This window comes from Hemitrygon akajei, chromosome 3 (genome assembly GCF_048418815.1).
Source record: "Hemitrygon akajei chromosome 3, sHemAka1.3, whole genome shotgun sequence".
In the NCBI taxonomy this organism is placed as follows: Eukaryota; Metazoa; Chordata; class Chondrichthyes; order Myliobatiformes; family Dasyatidae; genus Hemitrygon; species Hemitrygon akajei.
Window position 1 is genome coordinate 15,907,692 of NC_133126.1, and position 16,469 is coordinate 15,924,160.

The window sequence follows — 16,469 nt, forward strand, 5'->3', positions numbered from 1 at the left end:
TATGATCTCCCACACACAAAACCATGCCATTCCTGATCAGGCCTAGACTATTCAAGTGACAGTAGATCTTGTCCCTCAGAATTCCTTCCAGTAACTTCCTTACAAATGAAGTCAGCCTCACCAGCCTGTAGTTCTCTGGATTATCCTTACTACTCTTGAACAATGGAATAACATTAGCTACCCACCAGTCTTCTGGAACTTTTTTTAGTGGCCAACAACAATGCAAATATCTCTACAAGTGCCTCAACAATTTCTTCTGAGGTTTGGGGATGTATTTGGTCAAGCTCTTGGGATTTGCCCACCTTAACTCATTTCAAGACGACAAATAGCCCCTTCCTCGTAATATGCCTGTTCTAAGACCTCAGTACATGCCAAATTCTTCCAGCATTTTGTGTGCATTACTTATTACCCTCACTTGTTTAGCACCCATGTTATTTTGTTTTAGCAAACTGAAAAGAAATAGGCATTAAAAATGTTACTTCCTGTGGCCCTTAAGAGGATCTAGTCTCTCCATAGTCACCCTATTACTGTTAATATAACTGAAGAATTATCTTTAAGCTTGCCTGCTAAATCTATTTCAGAGGATTTTGATTTCTCTTTTAAGGGAGGGATTCATTTGCACTCAGCTGTCTAAAAGTGATGTACACTTTTTTCATGACCAGAGCCTCAATATCTCCCGCCAGCCAGGATTTCTTGAATTTGATGTGTCTACCTTCACCCTAAAAGAAATGTGCTGGCCATAGAGTCTTTACATGACCCTTTTAAAAGGTTCCAACTTGCCAACTGTTCCTTTGCTTTTAAATATAGTTGCCTAATTGACTCCAGCTAGATCCTGATCCAGTCCAGGACCTGAACCTGAGGAGCTATTCTATTGCTTTCTGTAACTATTTTGAACTACTAGAATTATGGTCACTGGACCCAGAGTTCCCCAGTGCCACCACAGCTGCTTGGCCCTCCTTGTTCCCTCAGGAGCTCCTTGCCAAGTAGGTTCCTCTATATCTATTGTGAGAGTAAACTATAATGAATACACAGCATAAGTTCTATCCCAACCAGGCTCTTTGAACTCGGTGTGGCCTTGTCAATACAGGAAAACTGAAACTCTCCCACTAGCACTACCCTACTATTCTCCTAACCGCGCTCATTTCCTTGACATCTCAGCTCAATTTCCCCAATGATAATTTGTAGGAGGTGCACACTCTCCAGAAAACTTAAGCCAGGAGTTCATACCTTGTGCACCCTGAACAATTTACAGTACAGTTGATCAATGAGGATACATATGCATGTCAAGGCACAAGCTGCCAATAGCAAGGGATAAGTACAGTATATTGCCCAATATATCCCTTCCTAATTAGAAGTGTGAAGGTAAATTGCACATTCCAACATGACCCTTTTTGCTCTGTGTAATACAAATTATGTAGTCTCACAAGTATTAAGAGATCTCCAATACAATGCTTCCAAAGAAGATAAAATTTTAATATTTTTCCATCAAAAGAGGTACTTACACGAATGAGTTTTGCAACATGTGTCTTCCCACTGCCAGGGAGTCCTCGCATAATAACTACAATCTGTAATACAGCAGGAAAAATAATGAAAGCAATGTTCAAAGTTATTGTAGACATGCACGTGCTCCAGGCCTGTAGGAAGACAGACTGTATTTAACCGCGAAGTGATTCAAGTGCAGGTCTTACTATAGTTATAAGGGGAATGATGAGACCACATATGGAATAACGGTGTACAATTCTGGTCTTCTCACCTAAAAAAGGATGGACATACTAAGAGAGAGTGCAGCAAAGGTTAGCTCCTGGAATGGCAGGTTGCAATATGAGGACAGGTTAAGTCAGCTATGCCATTAATCACTGGAGCTTAGATGGTTGGGAGCTAACCAGATAGAACTCACTAAGTTCTTAGGAGGGCTATACATGATAGATATAGTAAAGATGTTTTTTCATGCTGAAGAACCAAGAAATAGGAGCCATGGTCTTAGAATCAGAAGTGGGTTATTTCTGACCGAAGTGAGAAATTTCTTCACATTGACAGTGGGGTAACCTCTAGAATTCTCTAACACAGAGGGCTGTGCAGTTTCAGTCAGTAACTGAGCATGATTTTTTTTTGGTAGAGCAAAGCTCCAATAAGCAGCTGCATAATTTTTGAGAAATCCAGATGTTTTGCCACCTTGCACCATTTCCCATGTTCCCTTTAATCTCATTTGGGCCCCATCTCCTGCACTCCTTTGAAACTCAACAAGATCTCTTTTCCAGCACTTCCTTTAAATTCACCAAGGTTCTATTTACTGCACTGCTTTAAAGCTCACTGAGACTCCATTCCCCATGCTTAAATATGCCAGGTTCGCTGGAAAAATTATAATTATATATGATCTAAACAAAATGGGTAAATTATAAATTTGTTGTTTGTAGGATTCAAACCAATTTGTGCATAAAGGTCTCATGATCTTCAGAGTTGTAATACAAATAATTGCAAGACACTAAGATATCTATACTGTTCTACTGGTGCTTTGATTATGGACTTAAGACTCTGCAGGTCTTTGAAAACTGACTTCATTGACTCAAGAGGAAGGGTTTGACTACAATCTATTTCATTGCATTTCTATAATACAGCTTCAAAATTCCACTCAAACATTACATATAACTGGTTAACTCAACTTCCATAGAAGGTGCTATGACTACAAAACACATGAAACAGATCAACTTAACTCACCCTATCAGGGCGACTTTGTCTGCCAGGCATTTTTAGAATATCGTCAACATTTTTGCTTTCTGGTTTTTTTTCAACGCGTGGAGGAGGATGTGCTGGATGAGGGGCGGAGGCAGGTATCCTCTCGTCAGAATATCTTCTTTCACCTGAAATATTTGGAAAATGAAGAGATCCCACAGTGACAAATTAGTTTAAGAGTAAAGATAAAAATACTACAAAATGACCCTCAGCTCATCAATCAGAACACGATATCAAGAAAAGAATAATCTTATATGACAGATCAAATAATTCAAAAGGCTCAAAACTTCTTCATACTTTTCAAAATAGTACAGCCATTATCAGGAACATATACAATCCCAAATTACCATCACTAAAACACCTTAACAAACAATACAATGCAATGGTAACCATGTAACAATGACAGCACAAAAACAGGCCATTTCGGCCCTTCTAGTCTGTGCCGAACGCTTACTCTCACCTAGTCCCACCGACCTGCTCTCAGCCCATAACCCTCCATTCCTTTCCTGTCCATATACCTATCCAATTTTTTTTTGAAATGACAAAATCGAACTTGCCTCTACTACTTCTAATGGAAGCTCATTCCACATAGCTACCACTCTCTGAGTAAAGAAGTTCCCTCTCGTGTTACCCCTAAACTTTTGCCCCTTAACTCTCAACTCATGTCCTCTTGTTTCAATCTCCCCTACTCTCAATGGAAAAAGCCTATCCAAGTCAACTCTATCTATCCCCCTCATAATTTTAAATACCTCTATCAAGTCCCCCCTCAACCATCTACGTTCCAAAGAAAAAAGATCTAACTTGTTCAACCTTTCTCTGTAAATTAGATGCTGAAACCCAGGTAACATTCTAGTAAATCTCTTCTGTACTCTCTCTATTTTGTTGACATCTTTCCTATAATTCGGTGACCAGAACTGTACACAATACTCCAAATTTGGCCCTACCAATGCCTAGTACAATTTTAATATTACATCCCAACTCCTATACTCAATGCTCTGACTTATAAAGGCCAGCATACCAAAAGCTTTCTTCACCACCCTATCCACATGAGATTCCACCTTCAGGGAACTATGCACTGTTATTCCTAGATCACTCTGTTCTACTGCATTCCTCAATGCCCTACCATTTACCATGTATGTCCTATTTTGATTATTCCTATCAAAATGTAGCACCTCACACTTATCAGCATTAACCTCCATCTGCCATCTTTCAGCCCACTCTTCTAACTGGCCTAATTCTCTCTGCAAGCTTTGAAAATCTACTTCATTATCCACAACGCCACCTATCTTAGTATCATAAATGAAAGCTAGGTAGCTAAATGGAAAAGTGGCACCCATGTAAATTTAGATAATGATAGAAAAGAGTACAGGCAAGAGATTACGGGGGGATTGCGTTCCACGATGGTTGACTTAAAGAATGCAATATAATGGATTCCTTCTGAGATTTTATTCCTACCTAGAGATGGTTCCAACGTAACTGAATCTATCAACAAAATATGAATTTCTAATCATACTATTGAGCTCAATTTAGCAGCACAACGACCTTCAACTACCAATAGATCTGAAATCACACGATTGGCTAAAAATTGAACATTTAATGCAACAGTCTGAAGTAGATCTGGTGTAACACACCTATTTAATTGTATTCAGATGAGCTGTCACACAGTCAATATTGCAAATTACCAATTCATGAATGTGAATGATGAACATATTACTAATAGATCTACAATAGTTACCTCCGAAACCAGTTGGTGTATGATCAAATGGTGGTCGATCAGTTAAGCGATCAAATTGTGGCCTTTCAAATCCCCCTCGGTTGAAAGGGTCTTTATTGTCCTGATAGTTGTGATATCCACTTGATCTACCAGGTGGACCATGAGGCATTCTGTAAATGAAGCATACAAAAATAATTACTAGAAAAAGGATTTTGTTTACCTACATGGTAAATGAAAAGCACCAGCGCCTGATAAGTTCTCATCAGTGCTACTTTTCCTTGCTAATTCCAAAGCCTCTTATTCCCTTGATATCCAACTACTCAGTGACTGAGCCTCCACAGCTCTTGCATAGAGAGTTTCAAAGATCTACTATGCTGCAAGTGAAACGCATCTTCTCATTTTCTCCTGGAATGGCCATCTCTTTAAGTCTGAGACCCACCCCCCACCCCCAGTTCTAAACACTCCAGCTCAGGGAAATACATCCCTGAATCTGCCACATCATAGCTATCTCAATCTATCATACCTTTGCATCTATTAGAATATTGTGTCATTATTTTGGGTTCAGTTACAAAAAGAAATGAATATTGTGATTTGGCTATCTTCATAAATATTCTCTAGATGTGGCGTAGAAGTATTTATTCAGTGTACAGTATTCTTCACCTTGATTATTGAAATGGGTATCACACTTACCTTTCTTCACGCCCAAATCTTTCACGATCAAATCCTTCCCTTTCAAAATCGCCCATCGATCTATCCCTGTATGGATCATGCTCTCTATCAAAATCTCTGCGATCCAAATAAGGATCTCCCCTTCGTTCTAAAAACGAATCTCTGTCTCCGAAACGATCTCGAGGGCCTAGTACATCTAAGTAGAAAGAGAAACACTTGAATGTAATGTCTGCAGGCTATTTGACACATTTGGTCACATTTATAAATGTACTAGCAAAATTGTATGGGACTTCAAATACAATAAAAGATTCTGGTGTTTTCAATGATCAGGAAAAGTACTTCACAACTGTCAGCCTACCTTTATCATACATCCTTTCCCGTACTGGCTCAGGGCCAAGTGAAACTCGTTCACCATAAGGGATCTGTTCAATCCTTCCTGGTGGTCCTGAATCTGAATGAGAAAATAAAATGAAGTTCTTTTTGTGAATAACCCACTCAAAAGTAATGCTTTTCAATGTTTACATTTATCAAAGGATTCTGCAGATTCTCATTTTAGCAACTCACACAAAGAAGCCTGAAAATAGAATTTTGCTGCTGAAAAAGGGTGCCATTGCGAGGTTTAACAATAATAGTGGTGAAAAAAATGTAACTGTTAAAGAAAAACTTTGAACTTGGAAGCACTTCAAAAGTGCCAGGAATGGTACATGACAGAAACCCTACATGCAGAAAAGAAATATGCACACTTCATTGTCCTAAATAAACCAAGTTTTAGGTTCTACACTCTAAATTTTCCCCACGGCAATGCCATTTTGGTTACTATGTTTTAGTGAAGGGTCCAAGGATTATTTACTGCTTTGAACATATTAGATAAATGCAAGCAATTGTCAATTTCACACTTACCACGTCCATGACCATAATCAACTGTTTTCTGAATTGGTGGTGCCTTGTTTAGAGGAGCAGTTGAGATAGATGAAGGCTCACTGTAACCATAATTAGAATCGGGATTTTTAGGTTGAGACACAGAATCCCATAAGCCATGGAATGTATCTGTATCCCAACGCTCTGACTGGATAGGAGCAGCAGATGGTCCAGGTCCAAGTAATGAGTTTTCAGTTTTTGTCATATCCTACAATGACATTTAGGAAATAGCAATGACGTGAGTAAGATGTTTGCATAGAACACAGGCACTACAAATCTCAAGATATTAAAAACCATATGCATGTACCATGCAAGGCTACCAAACAAAACTATCTCAGAATAATATAACAGTAAGAAAAAAGCTGTAATTTTTAGTCAAACCCACAGTAAGTTACAAAGTAGCACACACAAAATGCCAGAGGAACTCAGAAGGTCAGGCAGGAGAAAGTGGGGGGAAGGGGATGGAGGTCAAGCTTGAAGGTGGTAAGTGAAGCCAGATGAGAGGGAAGGTAGGTAGGTGGGTGGGGAGGGGGATGAAGTGAGTAGCTTGGAGGTGACAGGTGGAAAGGTAAAGAGAAATAATCTGATAGGGCAGCAGAAGGGACTATGGGAGAAAAGGGAAAAGGGGCATGAGATGGAGATGCTAGGCTGGTGAGGAGAAAGAATAAGAAGGGAGCAAGAATGGGGAATGGAAAAGAGAGAAGGGGGAGGGAAGATATCACTAGAATTGGAGAAATCTATGTTCGTTGATGTGACGCTAGTCTTTATAATTCTTCTTAAATAAAGTACATAAGCTGCTCTCCAAATCTTCCAGTACTCTATCCAGTACTAAAGATGACACAAGTATATCTGCCAAGGTCCCCACAATTTCTTACGTGCCTTACCACAATATCCTATGATACACTTGCTTAGGCTCTGGGGATTTATTTCCCTTTATACACTTTAAGACTGGCAGCACCTCCACTTTTGTAATATAGATTTTTATTTTAGGTCATCACTGTTAGTTTCCCTTGCTTCTATGACTTTATCCACAGGATAAATATCGAGAAATATTCATTTAGTATCTCACCCATCTCCTATGGCTCCACACAGAGGACTACATTGATCATAACATCAGAGCAGAATTAGGCCATTTAACCTACCAAGTCTGTTTCACAATTCTAACATTGATGATTTATCATTCCAATTCAACCCTCTTCTCTTGCCTTCTTCCCTTAACCTTTCACTCTTACTAATCAAGAACTTATCAATCTCCCATTTAAATATAACCAATGACTTTGCCTCCACTACCACCTGTGGCAATAAATTTCACAGATACACCACCCTCTGGATTTAGAAATTCATCTTCAGCTCTGTTTTAAAAGAACATCCTTGTATCCTAATGCTTTGCCTCTGGTCCTACACTCTCATACTTCTGGAAATATCCTCTGCACGTCCACTCTATCCAGGCCTTTCAATATTCTAAAGGTTTCAATGAGATTCTCCCTCAGTCTTCTAAATTCCAATGAATATAGGCCCAGAACCATCAAAAGCTCCTTAAAAGATAACCTTCTCATCCCCAGGATTGTTCTTTAAAACCTCCTCTGGAATCTCTCCGACAGCAGCAGATCTGTCCCTACATACGGGCTCCAAAACTGCTTACAGTACTCCATGTGTGATCTGACCAATGTGTTATAAAGCCTTAGCATTACAGCCTTGCTTTGACATTCTAGCACTCCTGAAATTAACAATAATATTGCATTTGTTTTCCTCACTAACAACTCAACCTTTAGGGAATCCTGCACTAGGACTCAAAAGCTTCTTTCCACCTCTGATTTCTGAGATCACTCCCCTTTTCAAAAATAATCAGTGCCTTTGTCCCGTCTATCTAAGTGCATGACCATACACTTCCCTGCATTGTTTTCTATCTGCCACTTCCTTGACCATTCTCCAAATCTGTCTAAGCCCTTCTGCAGATCCCCGGCTCTCCAACTATCTTTGTACCATTCACAAACTTTGTCACAAAGCCATCAATTCTGTCATTAGGATTATTAACATGAATGATATCGAATTCAACACTGACCCTTGTGGAACACCATTAGTCTTTGGCAGCTAACCTGAAAAAGCCCGTTGTTCCACACTTTGCCTTCTGCTAGTCAGATAATGTTCTATCCATGCCAATATTTCTTCTGTACTACCATACCATCCAAATTAGCAAAATCCACCAGCTCTGCTTTGGCTATCCTGCTTGTTACTTGCTCTAAGAATTCCAACGTATTTGTCAAGCAAGATCTCCCTTTACGGAATCAATGCTGACTTTGGCATATTTTATCAAATGCTTCCAGGTATCCTAGAATTTCATCCTTAATAATGGATTCTAAAATTTTACCAACCACTTAAGTTAGGCTAACTGGCCTATAATTTCTTGTACTTTTCCCCCTTGGAGTGAGATGGAACCATTCCTGACTGTAATGATTCTTTAATTACTACAAATGCCTCCACAATCTCTTCAGCAATCCTTCAAGCAGACGTATTCTCTCTTTTCCCCTTAAGGATAACAAAGCAAAAAAAAAATGGCAACTATCTTTTCAAATGCTGAACTTTTTCATGTAATTGCCATAGACAACTCAAATACTCTTATCATTCAATTTTTCTTAATGCTAGCTGGATATCCTCTTACCTTGTAAAAGTCTTTACCAGTTTTAGAGTTTTGGTAATCTTGAATTACTGGAGGCATTCCAGTGGAATCTGTTTTGCCAATCTCCTGTAACTCACTGAAGTACAAGAAAAAAAGTTCAATCATTGGGTTTAATTCTGGTAAAGGAGACAGTTGCATTCATAACAGAAAGCTACAGGTATAACAAGTATAACCGTAGTGACTTAGACTAGAAATTTTATTTCATGGGTGAAATATCTGTCTTGCTTCAAGCACAAGAAAAGCAATACAGACTTCAGAATCAGATTTATTGTCACTGACATGTTATGAAATATGTTGTTTTGTGGCAGCGATACAATATAGATATAACAAATTACTATAAATTAAATACACAGTGCAAAAGAGGAAGTGTTCCTGAACCATTCAGAAATTTGACAGCAGAGCTGAAGTAACTGTTTCTAGAAGGTAGACTGTATATTCAGGCTCCTTTACCTCATCCCCGATGGTAGCATTGAGAAGATAGCATGTTCTGGATGATGAGGATTCTTAATGATGGATATCTCCTTCCTAAAGGCACCAGCTTTGGAACATGTCCTCTACGATGGGAAGGCTGCATCTGTGATGGAGCTGTCTAAACCTCTGAAGCCTCTCGTTTGGCACTCCGTACCAGAGAGTGATGCAAACAGCCAGAATACTTTCCAGGATACTTAAGTGGAAATTTACTAGTCTTTGGTGATGTACCAAACTTCCTCAAATTCCTAATTAAGTCGAGTCCCTGTATACCGTAGTCATGGTTGTATCAACATGTTAAGTCCAGGAAAGATCCTCTGAGGTGGTGATGCTCTTTCCACTGCTGACCCCTCAACGATGACTGGTGCGTGTGCTTCCAACACCTTTCTTGAGGACAGTCGAAAAATATGCCAGAGAACCTAGTACAGCTGAGGCTGGGGCAATAAAAGTAAATGTTCTACTTCTCTTACATATAAGTATCAAATGTGCTAGAAACTCTAATGAATTCCTTTTTGGGTAGATAGCTTGCTTTTAAAGTTCATGTCACTGATGAAAGGTTCTAAGATCTGTAATTAAACTGATAGGCAAAGGCAATGTTTTCCCTTGCTTTTTGTCCCATCAGTAACTAAAAATAAATCAAAACACTCCTGAAAAGGAAAGATGTTGCCCTGTATATATCAGGAAGCTGGTCAGAACATCAAACAACTCTCTGGAACATCCAAATTACAGCTGCGTCATTGCTTAATACTGTGGCTGAATACAATTGGCCAATAATAAATTCAGCATGGTCATAGCAATCTTCTTCATCCATAGTTCATCAACATAAAGCACAATCATGCTGTGTTGACAGGCTTCTACAAATCAAGCTTCGACATTTCAGATCATCTTAGAAATTACATTTCCTAAAATGAACTTAGGGAGTTTCAGAATTAATTATTGCTTACTTATATAATGTGGAATTTGTAGTTTTGCAACAGTGAAAGTCTTTACTTGGAGTTTTGATCACAAAAAAAATCTCAGTGTTAGTCCCATTAAAGAACCAGATTGACCAGATTGAACAGGGAAACATGGCCAAACAATTTTTAAATGGTGAATGATGCAATCATCTGGGTACCGTGAGAAACAAATGATAAACACAAGAGATTCTGCAGATGTTGGAAATCCAGAGCAACACCCATCAAAGGCTAGAAGAATTCAGCAGGTCAGGCCACATATATGGAAATGAATAAACAGTCAACATTTCAGACTAAGACTCTTCATCAGGACCAGAATAAGGTAGGGAGAGGGGAAGGGTGAAGCCAGGTGGTTTGGGAAGAGGGGGATGAAGTAAGAGGCTGAGTGATAGAAAAGGTAAAGGGCTGGAGAAGAAGGATTCTAATAGAAGAAATTAGACCATGGAAGAAAGGAAGAGGGGCATTGGTGGAAGTGAAAGACAAGTGAGGAGAAGACTGGCCACCAGGAAATCCTGTTTTTTTTTCCAGATGGAATGAAGGTGCTTGACAAAGCAGTCTGCCCATCTATGTTCGGTTCCACCAACGTACAGACCACATTGAGAGCACCGGATATAATAAACAACCCCAAAAGATTTGCAGGTGACGTGTTGCCTCACCTGCAAGGATTGCTTGGGCCTTAAATGGAGTTGATGAAGGAGATGAATTGGTAGGTGTAGCATTTCTTCTGCTTGCAAGAATAAATGCCAGGAAGGAGATTAGTGGGTAAGGACAAAATGACAATAGAAGCACAGAACGAGCAATCTCTGTGAAAAGCGGAAAGTGCGGGTAGGTAAAGTTGCAGTTGATGGTACGATACTGTTAAAAATGGCAGAAGTTGTGGATAATGATGTGCTGGATGAGGAGACTCATGGGGTGGTAGATGAAGACAAGAGTAACTCTATCCCCGTTAAGAGGGCAGGGAGATGGAAGTGAGGGTGGATGTCTGGGCAATGGAGATGAGGGTGGAGGCAGGATAACCGTTGGAGGTCATCTCTGATGTCTGGAAAGGAATGTCTCATTCTCAAATCAAAGGCACTGGAGATGAAGGAACTGAGAAAGGTGTTGGGATAGCATTTTTACAGGAGACAGAGGGAAGAGGTATAATGAAGATAGAAACAAGGAACAAATGATGCTGCACGGTAAACTAGTGTTTTGTTCATTCGTCAAAAAGACAGCATCCATCAATGAGGATCCCCATCACCCAGGACATGCCTTCTTCATATTACCACCATGAAGCAGGGGATACAGGAGCTCAAAGACATACTCTCAACATTTTAGCAACAGCTTCTTCACATCTGCCATCAGATTTCTGAATGGACAATTAACCCAGGTACACAACCTCATTATTTTTACACTACTTTATTTTCAAATTAAATTTCTTATTGTAATTTATGGTTTTAAATTATTATGCACTGCATTGTACTGCTGCCTGCTGTTATAAGGACTATAAAATGGTTCCCTGGTATATTAAAATGGACTCTTGACTTTACAATCTGCCTCGTTATGATCTTGCACCTTATTGTTTATCTGCACTGCAATTTCTCTGCAGCATTTTTACGATTTATTCTGCATTCTGTTAATGTCGTACGTTGCTCTTCCGCAATGCACAGTATAATGATTTCTTCTGGATGAACAGTATGCAAGAGAAACTTTTCACTGTATTTCAGTATTCGTGACAATACTAAAGCAATTCCAATACCAACTTCAATTCTAATTTATTTTCCCCAAATGGAACCACTGCTAACTTATCTTAAGAGGCACCATATACAGCAGGGATCAGCAACCTTTTTGTCTCTGTGGGCCGGATTGTGTATTAATAAGCGGACGGTGGGCCAGATAAATGCCATAAAAAACTTGAAATATGGGAATTATCTGTTTAAATACATCTAATTATGTTTTGTCTCAAATTAATGAATAACGCAAGCTAGAAAATCATTTGTGCTTAAGGTTGCCTACCCCTGATATACATCAGAAGCATTAAAACAAATTACATTTTCATGTATATTATCTTGTAGTGCAGGGGTGTTAAACTCATTTTAGGTCACGGGCCGGATTGAGCAAAATGCAGCTTTTTGCGGGCCGGATCAGTCGGACGCGTGCGAACGCAGCTTTCGTTGCCTCCGTTTTTTCAGCCTGCTCTCATGTGTCTCAGTCTCTGCTATAACTACTAAGTGTTTCACTTTACAAATTCCGTTTCTTATGAAGAAGACTGCCGAGCAAGACTGCCGAATAAACACTAAAAACCCTGAAAACCTGGTACCTGAATAAACTCAGCATTAGCCATATCATACGCCACAGGCGCTTCGATTACTGGGGCCAGCTTTAATAGTAATTAGATATTATCTCGCGGGCCAAAGATAATTCCACCGCGGGCCGGATTTGGCCCGCGGGCCTTGAGTTTGACATATATGTTGTAGCGTATATATGTTCTTATTGTAAACTTTTGCAGTTTATTGGCCACACAGTGGGTTTTTAAAGAGAGAAGAGACACAGTGTGTAAAATTGAAAATTTAGTCAGAGAGGAATTTGGTGCAGAGAGAAATGACTGAAAGACTTGTAGTGGTTCACTCAAGTTTGGGATTTTAACATTTAATCAGAGCAAGAGATCACAACCTTTTTTCTGACATGGACCAATACCATTAAGCAAGGGGTCTGTGGACCCCAGGTTGAAACCCCTGATTCAAGAGTTTTAGTGTCTGATGAAAGTCAATGTTCTAACTTTTTAAAGAACTAAAATATAAAACATAACATAACAAAATATAAACTGGGAGAACCACTACAGCGCATCTTCAACATGAGCCTGGAGCAGAGAAGAGTACCCAGACAGTGGAAGACATCCTGTATTGTCCCGGTACCGAAGAAACCACAACCAAAGGAGTTGAATGACTTCAGACCTGTTGCCTTGACGTCGCACGTGATGAAGACCATGGAGCGGCTGATAATACAGAATCTGAGGCCACAAACCAGGCACGCCCAGGATCCTCTTCAGTTTGCATATAAGGAGAAGGTGGGAGTGGAGGATGCTATCACGTATTTGCTGCACAAATCACTCTCTCACCTAGAGGGGGTCAGTTGTGCTGTGAGGATTACATTCCTTGACTTCTCTAGTGCCTTTAACACCATCCAGCCCAAGATCTTAAGGCACAAACTAACGGAGATGGGAGTAGACTCTCACATGGTGGATTGGATAGTGGACTACTTGACAGATAGACCTCAGTATGTGCGGTTGGGAGACTGTAGGTCTGACACGGTGGTCAGCAGCACAGGGGCGCCGCAGGGAACCGTACTCTCTCCGGTCCTGTTCACCCTGTACACATCAGACTTCCAATATAACTCAGAGTCCTGCCATGTGCAGAAGTTCGCTGATGACACGGCCATAGTGGGGTGTGTCAGGAATGGACAGGAGGAGGAGTATAGGAAACTGATACAGGACTTTGTGATATGGTGCAATTCAAACTACCTGCGTCTCAATATCACCAAGACCAAGGAGATGGTGGTGGACTTTAGGAGATCTAGGCCTCATATGGAGCCAGTGATCATTAATGGAGAATGTGTGGAGCAGGTTAAGACCTACAAGTATCTGGGAGTACAGTTAGACGAGAAGCTTGACTGGACTGCCAACACAGATGCCTTGTGCAGGAAGGCACAGAGTCGAATGTACTTCCTAAGAAGGTTGGCGTCATTCAATGTCTGTAGTGAGATGCTGAAGATGTTCTATAGGTCAGTTGTGGAGAGCGCCCTCTTCTTTGTGGTGGCGTGTTGGGGAGGAAGCATTAAGAAGAGGGACGCCTCACGTCTTAATAAGCTGGTAAGGAAGGCGGGCTCTGTCGTGGGCAAAGTACTGGAGAGTTTAACATCGGTAGCTGAGCGAAGGGCGCTGAGTAGGCTACGGTCAATTATGGATAACTCTGAACATCCTCTACATAGCACCATCCAGAGACAGAGAAGCAGTTTCAGTGACAGGTTACTATCGATGCAATGCTCCTCAGACAGGATGAAGAGGTCAATACTCCCCAATGCCATTAGGTTTACAATTCTACCGCCAGGACTTAAGAACTTTTTAAAAGCTATTATTAATGCTTTTTGAGATGGTGATTTAGATGCATATCATATTTTTTTTTTACTGAGTTAAGTATTGTATGTAATTAGTTTTGCTACAACAAGTGTATGGGGCATTGGAAAAAAAGTTGAATTTCCCCATGGGGATGAATAAAGTATCTATCTATCTATCTATCTATCTATCTAGATTAATTTACAACAGTTATGCATCTGGACTGCAAAAAGTATTGCTGATGTTTTGGAAAAAACAGATCTGAAGCATTCTAGTATCTGAAGTCTCTTGTATCACGAAAACTTAAATATCGGAGAAAAAGAGATAATAACAAAAAAGCACATGTCAGTAACCCTGCTTTGGATAGCAGCAAATTCCATTATATAAATTATTAAATATCTCTACAAGAGCTATAACCTAAAATGGTACTGGACCATAAGAAAACTTCAATAGGGAGGTTTAATGAGTGCTGTGAAAGGTTCTATTTCATGCAACAAGGGCAGAGATACACAAAGAAACAACACCACTGGAACCTGTTTACCTGAAGCAAATGAGAAAGGGGAGTTCTTGGTGGAAAGGATAAATGGGACTTTAAACTGAGGGATTGGAATATTAATAAAAACAGAAAATTAACCAAAAACAATGAATAAAAAAAGGTAGACTAAGGGTCTTAACTGTGTGGAAAACATGTGTGGTCCTGGTAGCCAAGAAGGGTCATTAGAAAGTCTTGAATTGCTACTGCCCAGCAGTCCTGATCTCACACATCATGAAGTCCCCAGAGGCTGGTCCTGTCTCACTTCTGACTCCTGGTCAGATCAGCCCTTGATCCCCTGCAGTTTGCTTACTAGGAGCACAGTGGAGTCGAAGATGCTGTCATCTACTTGCTGAACAAAGCCTTCTCCCATTTGGATAAGCAGGGCAGCACTGTGACGATCATGTTTTTTTGATTCCTCAAGTGCCATACAGCCTTCATTGCAGGGGGGAAAAGCTCCCTTCAATGCAGGTTGGCACTTCCATTATATCCTGGATAATAGACCATCTGACTGGCAGACCACAATTTGAGTCCTCAGAGCTGTGTGTCAGGTGTGGCTATAAGCAGGCCTGTGGCCCCAGTACTGGCTGTATACCTCGGACTTTTGATACAACACCGAGTCATGTCATCTGCAAAAATTCTGTGATGTCTCAGCAATAGTTGGGTGTATAACGGGAAGATGGGAGAATGAATACAGGAGAACTTTGTCAAATAATGCAAGTTGAATCATTTGCAGCTCCACATCAGTAAGACAAGGGAGATGGTGATGGATTTTAGAAAACTAAGCTTGCACTGCTCCTTGTTACTATTGATGGAGAGGGCTGACAAGTACCTGGGGTGCACTTGGATGACACAGTTGAGTGGAGCACCAACACAGAGGCTATGTACAAGAAGGGCCATAGTTTTCTCTACTTCCTGAGGAGACTGAGGTCCTTTAGAGTATGCAGGCCTCTCCTTCACATATTCTACCAGCCTGTTGTCACCAGTATAATGTTCTATGTATTGGCGCGTGGCCAAGTAGTTAAGGCGTTTGTCTAGTGATCTTAAGGTCACTAGTTCAAGCCTTGGCAGAGGCTGCGTGTGTCCTTGAGCAAGGCACTTAACCGCGTATTTCTCTGCAACGACACTGGTGCCAAGCTGTACGGGTCCTAACGCCCTTCCCTTAGACAACATCGGTGGTATGGAGAGGGGAGACTTGCAGCATGGGCAACTGCCGGTCTTCCATACAACCTTGCCCAGGCTTGCACCCTGAAAACTTTCCAAGACACAAATCCATGGTCTATTGAGTCTAACAGAAGCCTACATAATCTTCTATGTGGCGGTGTGCTGGGGCAATGGCATCAACGTGGGTGATACCATCAGGCTCAATAACCTGATTGGAAAGACTAGATTTGTTATAGGAGTCAAACTGGACAAAATGGAGGCTATGGTAAAACAAAGGACCCTGCGGAAAACACTGGCGATTCTGGACAATGTTTCCCACCCTCTGCATGCTACCTGGGCTGAACAGAGGAGCAGTTTGAATAATAGACTAAGACAACTGCATTGCTCCAAACAGAGCTATACAGGCAGTTCCTGGGTTACAAACGAGTTCCGTTCCTGAGTCCGTCTTTTAAGTCAGATTTGTACATAAGTCGGAACAAGTACATCCGGTATTATTTAGCGTCAGTTAGTCAAACGTTTGTCTTAGTATATAGTATATTTTTTACCTTTCTATG

General features: G+C 40.5%; 1 protein-coding gene across 3 annotated transcripts in view; it reads right to left on the reverse strand.

The window, feature by feature from the left end:
- ylpm1 (YLP motif containing 1) overlaps nt 1-16,469 on the reverse strand; it is a 171,370-nt gene that overhangs the window by 83,404 nt on the left and 71,497 nt on the right. For all 3 annotated transcript variants that reach the window (XR_012098162.1, XM_073039240.1, XM_073039239.1), the window contains exons 7-13: nt 8,691-8,784; nt 6,014-6,239; nt 5,472-5,564; nt 5,135-5,309; nt 4,466-4,614; nt 2,716-2,858; nt 1,503-1,565 (exon numbers count right to left, since the gene is read on the reverse strand). Coding sequence is in view for 2 of the 3 variants with exons in the window: in XM_073039240.1 (XP_072895341.1) it covers nt 1,503-1,565; nt 2,716-2,858; nt 4,466-4,614; nt 5,135-5,309; nt 5,472-5,564; nt 6,014-6,239; nt 8,691-8,784 (943 nt within the window). In the remaining variant the exon portion in view is untranslated. The remainder of the gene's footprint in view (nt 1-1,502; nt 1,566-2,715; nt 2,859-4,465; nt 4,615-5,134; nt 5,310-5,471; nt 5,565-6,013; nt 6,240-8,690; nt 8,785-16,469) is intronic.